We start from the raw sequence: 11,734 nt of genomic DNA, 5'->3' as shown, positions 1-11,734 counted from the left end.
TAATGTACATTCATTCATAATTTAAGAGCATGGCTCTTGTCGGTGGAGTATGCGCCAGTTTTCTCGGTCCCTGTAAGACACGACATTTGCTTTCGCTTTCAGTTGTTGTGTGTAGCTTGCTCGTGGTTTTCCGCGGCCTCTTTTCGCTTCTATCTTGCCTTCTAATATAGTGTTAAAGAAAGTGTCGTGTCTTATCAAGTAATGTAATGTACATCCCATCAAAAACATAAATGTGAAATGAAACATGAATGTGTTTGTTGGTATAAAAACTAGGCAAGACAAATCTAGAACTTAGCACCCATACTAGGTATATCTCATTTATTTTTCCGGAGAAGTCAACAACGACGCCATATTCTTAATATTGAACTTGGCTCTCATTTCACATTTATGATGGGATATCATTACTTTTTGTACAGAAATTATTAGTATTCGTCATAGTTGATTTCGAAACTATTTTTTTTTGCTATTACAAATTCGATAGGCGCTTAGTGTGAAAAAAAAGACTGTCTTTAGTAAAATAAAACACATAATATAATAAACAATGTATGTAATGTAATGTGTGTTTATGTTAATAGAAATATGGCGGTCAGCAAAATATTATCGGCGCGTGTCGATAACTTATTATAGGTTAGAGCACGCGCTGATTCGGTTAAGATAATGTCTGTACCGCCGTAGATTAGAGATGTATAAAACACTTGATTATGATTTAATAAATCAGTCTAAGTCTACCCGTCAACGGTACCTTTTACTCACCCAGCCACGTTCCTCTAAAGTGGTGACCCCGAGTGGGGTTCCCACGGGGACCGACGTGCACGGTTGCCACTTCCCTACAGTGGTAACCCGCCGAAGGAACACGCACCTACTGAAATGTCAATACGAAGAGCTCCAGTGAAGAAGCCATGGAAGTAAGTGACTACGACACTCAATTGCTGTTCGAGAAGGACTGACAAAGTGATCTCGTCACAATTTGGTTTCGCCACCCTTCCGTCATCTCACAACATCACCAACACTGTCGAGAAACATCGTGGGAAACAGCGGCAACCTCCATTATATTCCGGTTTCCGGAATCTTGGACCACAGAACATCGTCAGAAGCAAGAAGATCGAATTACAACGAGCGTGAAATGACCTCGCTATGACACCAGACATCCACCAATGCTTTATGGCAAGATGATCGTGATTAATCCTGATGTGGCACGCAGAAAACCTAGCGACCCGACTACTCTACTCAGCGCTCCACTACTAGTCGTCGCCCTCTACGCTCGCCTTGTCGGCTCTGAGCACCCCGCTCGCCACAATGCCTCGAGATTCTCCGCTCGCCACGCTGGCTCTGAGCACCCTGGCTGCACTCTTCATACGTCCGCCCAGACGTATTGAAAGACATCGGCACGTCTCCGTTTCTTCCAAGAGCCAAAAGTTTAAGGAAAGGATACAACGGAAAGGACTGTCACAACACATCAGGAATATATTCAAGAAAATTCACGCCAAATTGCAGATTAATTAAATGAAGTCATGCCAGCTACATATTATAATTTTTTTGAAGCCGCACTCGAAAATGCAAACAACCACAATACGCGACACGCGCGAGGAAATTATTGTCAACGCAGCACGCGTCGAGACATGCCGTAGCAATTCATTTTCAAGTTCACGGTCGCGGGGCCGTGATTAAAGTTATAACGTCGTGGAAGTGAAATAATCGTATCGTAATCGTAAAAATCGAGAAAAATCGCAATTTTTAGATGTATGTGTCTTAACCGGTTGAGCTATTTTCATGAAATTGGGGGTTCTAGTTAGCCTTAAGTCTTAATAAATGAACCAAATGACGCCTCCACGTCATACAAATGACACCTCCATGTCATACAAATGACACCTCCATGTCATATAAATAATGCCAATGCATCATACAAGTGACACCTCCATGTCACACAAATTTTAATTTTATTTTATTTTATTTTATTCATAGACCAACTGAGATCATTGTTGTTAGTACACATAAAGCTTAAATATATGGTTAGTATTATACACTATATAACGAATGTCAATAAACTTAAAAACAAATGACGCCTCCACGTCTTACAAATGACACCTCCATGTCATATAAATAATGCCAACGCATCATACAAGTGACACCTCCATGTCACACAAATGACGCCTCCACGTCATACAAATGACACCTCCATGTCATATAAATGATGCCAACGCACCATACAAGTGACACCTCCATGTCACACAAATGACGCCTCCATGTCATACAAATGACACAAGCTCATATTAACGTCGATCAAAAGTATCAGAACCCCTGTGCTATTGTTATCTTACTAATGTCACATTTATTTCCTAAATGCACATATTATGCATTACACAATACTCATTTAAATTATAACGATTATTTAGTATCATATTATTCCTTTACATATGGGTTTTTTTTTAAAGTAGGATTTAATCTAGAACATCAAAGTCCAATTCTCTCCAAAAGTTGCTGGACAGAAACTCTAAACTAAACAGTTAATCAATTTTAATGAACAGGACTTATTCCGTCCCAATTTAATACGATATGCTAGACATGTCCTATATTTTGTGAAATAAATAAGACATAATTCAATAAATCAATTGCACAGACCTTCCGATCACTGGCCATCAGCACAAATCTACACATCAATCTGTAATAATCATAAAAACATAACAAGATTAAAGTAACAGGTATTTCAAATACACATCAATGTATCAATTTTATGATGCCAATAATTTTGATCATTTATCGATAGTAGGTACATATAACGTGCGACTACATGTACCGGACATCCCCAGGATAGCCCTCAGACCGCGGCGACGCGATCTGTTGGCTTTGCCGGAGAGACGCACCGTGTCGCGCCTCAACTCTCCGCTGCTCCGTGCCCTCACACAGTTGAATGCTCTCTTGGCATCAGCACCCGAGTGCGACCTGTTTGCGTGGCGATGGGCGTCTGTGAGAAATGAATGCCTGAGATTCTGTGAGGTGATGGATGCGAGGCCTACATCCGTCAAAGTTTAATTAGTAATAGTTATTTGTAATTGTGTTATTTGTAAATATTTGTTTGTACCTGATTGTTATTTTTAATAACCTGTTTGTTTAATGTTAATTTTAAGTTTCATGGCGCATTGGATTTCTGTAAAGTCATGTAACATATTTTCAAATAAAATAAAATAAAATAAAATAACACAATAATCTGTGCTAAATATCCATTAAATCGATGGATACATAACATAACTATCAACTCATTGAAATATTTAAAGTCTACCGCATTAATACTGCAATTATTATTATTTAATTGTAGGTAAGGTAGGCAAGTGTCGTAATAGTATCAGACTAAAATAATTTTTACCATTCAAATCGACAATTATGGTTATATTCCAAATACTTTTGCAAAGAACACGTAGTATAACTAAAACGTATAACTATTTTAACCTTCTTCCTTATAATTACAACCTACCTTCATTAAAACAAACCAAACTAAATTCAATACTTTTACAATGAATTGATATAAAAATTTACTTTGTCACTGATGGATGATACGACTACCACTCATGGATAATAAAACTACCTCATATATTTTTTTTAGCAATAAAATATCTTGGTAATTTAAAACACCACTACAAAGCAACAATGTAACACAAGTCTAAGGTCCTTACAGCTACGAAACTGCATTCGAAACATAAATCACTCAAGGTTAATAACATCAATCTATTTGGTAGGTACGTAACGTACTATTGAAATAGTTATTTGTTATACAAGGGTGCAAGGGTTACCCGCGAGTGTGGAATTGAAACACGAGCACGCGAAAGGATTCTATAGTTGAACCACGAGCGAAGCGAGTGGTTCTAAAATAGAATCCTGAGCGTAGCAAGTGTTTCAACACACGAGAAGTAAAATACATTTGCACCCGTGTGTAACACAAAACTTTTCCTCTCACTATAGCGAGGAAAGTGCAACATCCACAGGCGTTAGATCATCTTCATCACTGGAATCACTTATTTTGTACGATATTATAACAGAAAACACTGGAAATTCTGATTTTTGCGTGAGTCGGTGAGAATTGTTTTTAAGTAAAAAATTTGTTGACAAATGACAATGTTGACATTTCTGTTCTGACCTGACGTATGAAATGTCAACGATGCGTTTTGAAATTGCATCGACTCAACTTGTGCGTTCAGAATTATATTTAACATCATTATAAAAAATCTAACGTTTCTTATGGAATTTTAAGGTTTATGACTTAAAATTATTAAATAAAGCTAAATTTGGTATTTTTTATTAGATTCTCAAACCATTTATTTAATGATAATTAATATCGAACGAACCATTTTTATGAGCGTTTTACGTTTTGTTATCTGTCAAGCTACTTAAACACGCTCCATTCAAGGTCAAATTACTTTCCCCACTAGTGGATAAAATGCGTTTTTCCCCGCTTGTTTTAAAGGATAAAAGACGGCTTTCCGAGCTAGTGAGGGGAAAAATTATTAGACAACTTACGTTTTTATTCTACCGATCGAATTTAAAAATCGTATTGTGGGTTAGTGGTACGTTAACACTTCTGAAATATTATAAGACATATATATCTCTTTGATTGCACGTGTTATAAAATGGAGGTACCTCTTTAACCCTTTAGCTACGGGTGTCAACCAGAGTTGCCAATAAGGCAACACGCTGCAGTACGGGTGTCAACTATAGTTGATCGAAGATAGGTTCATGTTCAATATTTATTTTAATCGACATGAGACCTTGTGTCCTGGTAATAGCGGTCACATTATGCATTGGGATTAATATAGGTAGGTGCAAAGATAGATATAACTCCGTATAGATGGATACAGTCTAAGGAAAAAACGTGCCTCGAAAATCACGAAAATTTGATTCTCGATCAGATGGCGCCACTAGTTTTGGCCTACACTCGTATAGAGGGCGTTGACTGTTTCGCATGTTATTTATAATTTTAACGCATACCAGTGAAAGAACATGGGTCAAAAACATATAAAAATAATTAATGCAAATAAAAAAATCATTTATCCATATTTAAATACATTTTATCGTATTTTTATAAATATTTATTTTTAGTTTTAAAGTGTGTCGACAGATGGCAGTGAATTTACTGGGGTTACAAAATTTACTATGACAGTACCGCTCTAGTATAAGTTACTCTATGGTAGGTGCAAAGAAAAAAATATCATAATATTTCGGTAGATGGCTCTGACATAAACATATTTTTAAAATTACCGCTTTTTAACCGACTTCAAGATTTCAAATGAGGAGGTTATCAATTCGGTTGTATGTTTTTTTTTAAATGTTTGTTACTCCATAACTCCGTCATTTCTGGACCGATTTTGAAAATTCTTTTTTTGATTGTAAGTATATACATACAGATTGGTCCCGTTTTTGTCAAAACGCAGTTCTGATGATGGGATCCATGAGGAATCGAGGGAACTCCTCAAATGTTAAAGGCTTACATATAGATTTTTGTATTTTCATCAACAAATCAAGCACTTACATTTAAAAAAGTGACATTTGATGAAGTGGAACTGCTGATGATGATCAGAATGGAACTCTTCAATGACGCATAGTTCACGTTTGGCGATTTGTCCTCTTCGTTATGTTTGTTAAGCAAGTTAGGTTTTCAAGAAACATTTTTGTCAAGCTCGAGTTCTGATGATGGGATCCATGAGGAATCGAGGGAACTCCTCAAATGTGAAAGGCATACATATAGTGATTTTTGTATTTTTATCAACAAATCCAGCATTTCCATTTTAAAAAGTGACATTTGATGAAGTGGAACTGCTGATGATGATCAGAATGGAACTCTTTAATGATGCATAGTTTACGTTTGGCGATTTGTCCTCTTCTTTATGTTTGTTAAGCAACTTAAGTATTTAAGGCATCACTAGACTTATATTGACCGGGATATAGACCGTGGTTACCTTTTGTATTATTTGTGAGCTCCCGATATTTCGACGCAGTTATAGCGGGTGGGTGTCAAAGTTGTGTAGACAGCGCTCTGTCTACCCTCATTCTTGCGCGTCGGCTGCGTTCACTTTCAACGTTACCAACGGTCGCATTCACACTTGTTGGTGCAAAAATCTAATTTTTAAGGCATATTTTTGTCAAGCTCGAGTTCTGATGATGAGACCCATGAGGAACCGAGGGAACTCCTCAAATGTGAAATGCATACATATTGTGATTTTAGTATTTTCATCAACAAATCCAGCATTTACATTTAAAAAAGTGACATTTGATTAAGTGGAACTGCTGATGATGATCAGAATGGAACTCTTCAATGACACATAGTTCACGTTTGGCGATTTGTTCTCTTCCTTATGGACCCAGACCCAAACTTGGACCCGGACTCGGACCCGGACCCGGGTCTGGACATGAACCCCAACTCGGATCCGGACCCGGACCGAACTCTGACCCAAACTTGGACCCGGACAGACGGACACGGACCCGGACTCGGATCCGGACCCAGACCCGGACCCGGAAATGCTACTAGAAAAGTGGGTTAGGTTAGAACTGTGACCCTTACAGAAACGAAATGCTATCAGAAAAGTAGGTTAGGTTAGGTTAGAACTGCGACCCTTACAAAAACGAAATGCTACTAGAAAAGTGGGTGGTTTTACCTTCTTTTCTACATTATTAGGCAATATTATAATAATAAGGCAATTAGGCAAAATTAGTCAAAAGATGGATTAGGATAATTACGCAAAATATGCTGTCTATTTCATTTCATTGTCTGGAATCTAAGAGCGCACCATCAACAATAAGTAAACTTTCAGCGGCATCCCCCATTGAAGTCGGTTTTTTTTTTCTTAAAAATTATTTTCTGTCAACTGGGGTTGACACCCGTATTGCAGAAGCGCAAATAATTGAACTCAATATGGCGGACCTAGTGTTGTTTTATATTTCATCGACTTGTTGTAGGAGTGAGACGTGTGATTTGAATGTTATTTTTAGTTTTTACAGTTTTATTTGTCCAAATAGTTACAAAATTGGAATGTAATATTTTTTTAATTAAAAACATAACTTGCTAAGCTTATATCCCGTACTTACAGAAATATCGTCAATTGTGTCGATATGCGCACATCACTATTGTTCATCAGTAGCAGAAATCTGTTTTTGTGCAACATTTTCAGTGATTGATTTTTTGCAATATTTCAATAATCATCATCATTTAAGTGTTTAGTTGTGTTACATATATAATAAACTAATACTTTAAACCTTAATCTTGAGAAATTCGCTAACAGTAACTTAAAATTCTTCAATTTCTTAGTGATTAATATTAAGCGTGAAATAAGAATTATTAGTGAATATAAATACACCAAGTGATTAGTTATTAATAAAACATATTATACTTAATGTGTGTGTGAAAGTTCAAGCACGTAGCTGTAGTACTTCAAAAGTCACAAGTAAGTGAAATTATGTCAAACCGCTGACTCTCGCCAATACATGCCCGTATTGAGCGGTGACTGGGTTTTCAAAGTCCCCGTAGGTAAAGGGTTAACTTTGCTCACCCGTTACCATCAAGATGTTGTCTCCTTGACTTCCCCAATCCAAGTGGCTGAAGTGGCCGGGTCTGAACCACCGTCTCTTTAACTCCCGCTTAGTGTTGCCAGGTAAGTCATTAAACATTACCCATCACCCTAATATTAAATTCAGATATTTTAAGAATGTTGCCAAGTAAAATTCATATTTGCTTGCACTTTTTGATATAATTACTACAAAATCATGACATGGTTATGTTAAATAGATTATGAGTTACGTAGTGGTCAAAAGTGACTCCAAATGGTAGTAGTAGTAGTAGTAGAAAATAAATTCAAACTAGTTTTTAATACTTACATAATGCAGATGCAAATTAATTTCGTAAGCGATGATGTTGTATTTTGGGACTTAAAAAAATAAACAATATTGTGTACGGGACTATGGGAAAGACGTAAGTAGGTACAATCCATACCAAATTACTATTTCATCACACTCGCTCAGTAAATATGGTTTTTTTTTTTTTTTTATGTGATATTCAGCAAACGAGCAGACGAGCCGCCTGATGGGAAGCAGTCATCGTCGCCCATGGACGTAAGCAACATCACAGGAGCCACTTAAGCATTGCCGACCCTTCAGAACCCTAAAATCCCGCTTCTTGAAGAATCCCATGTCGTAGCACAAAGGAAATACCTCAGGAGGCAACTCATTCCACATTCTGCACGTTCTGGGAAGAAACGAGCGGGATGCCCGCTTATTCATGGTGTGCCATGTGTCTAAGAAGTGAGGATGAGCTTTGCTCCTTTGGCGGGAGGTGCGGTGATAGAAACGAGACGATGGCACCAGAACAAAAAGTTCTTCGGAACATTCCCCATTGTACAGACGGTAGAACATGCAAAGAGAGCCAACGTCTCTCCGAAGACTAAGAGGTTCTAAGCCGTCAGTAAGTTCGGAATTGCCGACAATACGAACTGCCCGACGTTGGATGGAGTCAAGGGGAAGGAGCTGGTATTGTGGAGCGCCAGACCAGAGATGAGAACAGTACTCCATATGGGGTCGAACCTGCGCTTTATATAACAAAAGTCAAAAGTATTGCACGCAGGCTTAGTGGGAACTATTGAAAAAGCGTTTTTCCTAGGGAGTTATGATGTTTCTAGTATTATAATTAACAGTTTGTTGTCTTTATACTTCATTTTTGTATCGCAAGTGTGATGAAAAACATTGTGTGTAACTCGGGGCGTAATAATATTGCAAACTCAAGCCGCAAGCCGTCGCGATTTAACTACTCTCGTTTGCAATATTTAACTTACAAACAATAGGTACTATTGCCTCACGGCGCTCCAGGGACTTGCGGCGCACAGTTGGGAATGGGAACCTCTGGCGTAGGTAGTATTAAATAAAGACAACAAATTAACAATGTATTATACTACTTTTATTGGATTCAAATGGAAAACATCGACGAAAGGATCATATCCATAAGCTTTGAGATCAGGTGCAACACACAATTCTATATTTAAATGATCTCTCGAGTACATATACTTAATTTTATTAAGTGTCTGCAATTTCTTCGCTCTTAAAGTATCAGACATCGGCATACATATTGATAAATTATACATACAACAACATCTTTCAAACATATCCTTTGGTTCAGCTATATCACCACTGGATGTCATATTGTACAAATGTACATTCTCTATGTATTTGCACCGACTTAAAGAAACAAACAATGATTTGAAATCAATTGTTGTTGCAACTAATCGTAAATGTTTAATATATTTACATAGCCAAATGTATCGTCCTAATGCTTGGGTAGCATTTGGCGATGATGTGCAACTGATGGCAACAAGATTATGACAATTTGTAAATAATATCTTGAAAAAATCAGAGCTATAAACCACATGACCAGTCAAGTTTAAATGAGTTATCTTTTTTAAATAGTTGCTACTACTTGATAGTGTCACTAGACATCTAATCGTATTTTCAAACAAAATAGTTAATTTAATGTGTTTCTTGTGTTTACAAACATTGTCATAGTCAAGAATTATGCCTTGTGGAGCTACTCTTCTTCTCTTAAATTCAGGCTCAATATTTCTCACTGATCTCGCAAAGTCATTTTGATTTGGTCTTGTGTAAATCCAATCATTATTGGCTGGTATTTGAGTATCACCAGAAGCTGATTTTAAGTGATATGGGAAGAACTGTTTTAACTGTTTCAATAACTGATTATAAAATGAACTATCAAACACAGTTGTTGCTGTATTCCAAATCATGAATGCAACATTGCCTCCAAGTTCCTGGTTAGTCCATGTTGTGAATATGTCTGCTTCTACACCAAATTGTTTAAGAAAGAAGTCCTTAAACCTAGGAGAAACTAGAACTTGCAACATATCCATAGTGCATCTGGAAACCATGATAAGCTCATATTTGCTTAAGTCTAACATAGAAAGAATAGCAGATTCATTTAGGCGTCCATAATACTGGTTTTCTTTATGCCAGTTAAGTAGAAACACTTTCAGTAGCCTCAATTGTATCATTTCTTCCATATCTATATCATTATCATAAACAGATCTTAAAAATGCACAATCTGTTATAGTGTACTGTAACTCATTTAATTTAGCTTTTTCTAGCAATCTTAAGGGCAGTTTTGAACAAAATAGATTAGTCAATATACCTACAAAATGAACTCGCTTATAATGTTTAAACATATTTTGACATTTTTCTATAATGCTTTGAGGAACCCTTATCTGAACACATTTGTCAAATGCAAAGTTGATAGAAACATCTTTTATAGTTGGGCAAGCCTGGTGTATATCCAGCAAATCTACTATATTTATCCTAGTATAAGAAACATCTAGAACATGCAATTTCTTCAATTTCTTAATAGCGGGTACAAGCGAAGTTTTATTTAAATCACTCATAGCTGATAAGTTGAGTTCTCGTAAGTGCATAGCAATGTCCTTAAAAAACTGCAGTTTTAGTGATTTAGCTGTGGCCATAATATTCATACATAATTTGCAACTGGTCACTACTCCATACATGCTTATTAAATTTTTGAAATATGTGCATGTATAATAAACATTCTTCTGGGATTCAATGTCTAGCAGTTTTACTATCAGAATATTGATTTCATCTGGCAAATCAAGAATATTCTTCATATTCATGGTTAATGTATGTGTTAGGTCTGAAAGTAAAAAGACAAAATTAATTGAATTGTCCTTCCTCATATGCAAATTTCAGATTTATAGACTTTTCTATGTAATAATATTTTTAACCATGGTGATTAAAAATACAGAATGGTAATATTAGTGACATTTTCAGGCTAAAGGTATTTTTAAGGCCTGCACAAACCAGCAGAGATCACTTTAAATTTATCAATATATATTCTCTTCTATATTTCAATTACAAAAATAGATTGAGACCGATTTTGAAGTATCACGGAGGATTACTACTCCGCGGCATCAAGGAGCATGTTAGAGGATACTGCGACAGTAGGAGCCGGCATACCCCACTATGCGCAGAGGCCTCCCGAGTGCGCCGGGACGACTGGGGAGAACTCGTGCACTATAGTCACTAATCCCTTTTGATTGAATACACGCGGCGGTAGGCGGCGGCATGCCGCGGCATCCCCCGGCCTACGCCGAAGTGCTCCCTGGTGCGCCAGCCGCTGGCGCCGGGCGCTCGCAGTATCGCGGCGGATTTTACCTCGTCGGTGTGCGCTGCGCGGAGTAGATCCTCCTGTGATCTGCGCTGCGCTCCACCGGTTTGCGCAGGGCGCAGGCCTTTAGTTGGCGATGTTGTTTTAAATTTTTTTTAAGTGACACGTTACTTTTACTTTAGTCCAATACCTTAATTAAGTAGCAGTTTAAGTATTAAATTTTATTAAAAAATAATGGTTGGACTAACCGTAAAAACAACCTTATTCAACCTTATAACTAGGTTGCTAAATATGAAAATAAATACTTACTAGACGTTAAATAAAATTGTTAATGTGCCTGTAAACTTCGACGTAAATCGAGCGTTATTTACGGTTTCATAGCACAATAAAAGCTTAGCACTACATGACTTACAGTAACTGTAAGAGTATATATGTATTGTTATTATTTATGAATTTAAATATTTCTACTTGGTTTACTTAATTATTTCATGTATGATGTACGATGTTCATGTACATTACTATTTACTTTTGGTTTTGACAGTTTTGACATTACTTGGCTCAATCAATCAATCTTTGGGTAAT

The 11,734-nt window shown here is 36.9% G+C and overlaps 1 protein-coding gene across 1 annotated transcript; it reads right to left on the bottom strand.

Moving 5' to 3' along the window:
- Nucleotides 1-8,914: 8,914 nt before the first annotated feature.
- Nucleotides 8,915-10,658, bottom strand: LOC134755904 (uncharacterized). Its single transcript, XM_063692583.1, has one exon. The coding sequence runs from the start codon at nt 10,656-10,658 to the stop codon at nt 8,919-8,921; it is 1,740 nt and encodes a 579-aa protein (XP_063548653.1). The 3' UTR covers nt 8,915-8,918.
- Nucleotides 10,659-11,734: the final 1,076 nt, after the last annotated feature.

Source organism: Cydia strobilella, chromosome 3, assembly GCF_947568885.1.
Source record: "Cydia strobilella chromosome 3, ilCydStro3.1, whole genome shotgun sequence".
Lineage (NCBI taxonomy): Eukaryota > Metazoa > Arthropoda > Insecta > Lepidoptera > Tortricidae > Cydia > Cydia strobilella.
This window is presented reverse-complemented; position numbering and strand designations above follow the sequence as displayed.

Bases quoted from the DNA above. Each gene is read 5' to 3' on its own strand.
- LOC134755904 (XM_063692583.1), bottom strand. From the start codon at position 10,658: ATGAATATGAAGAATATTCTTGATTTGCCAGATGAAATCAATATTCTG.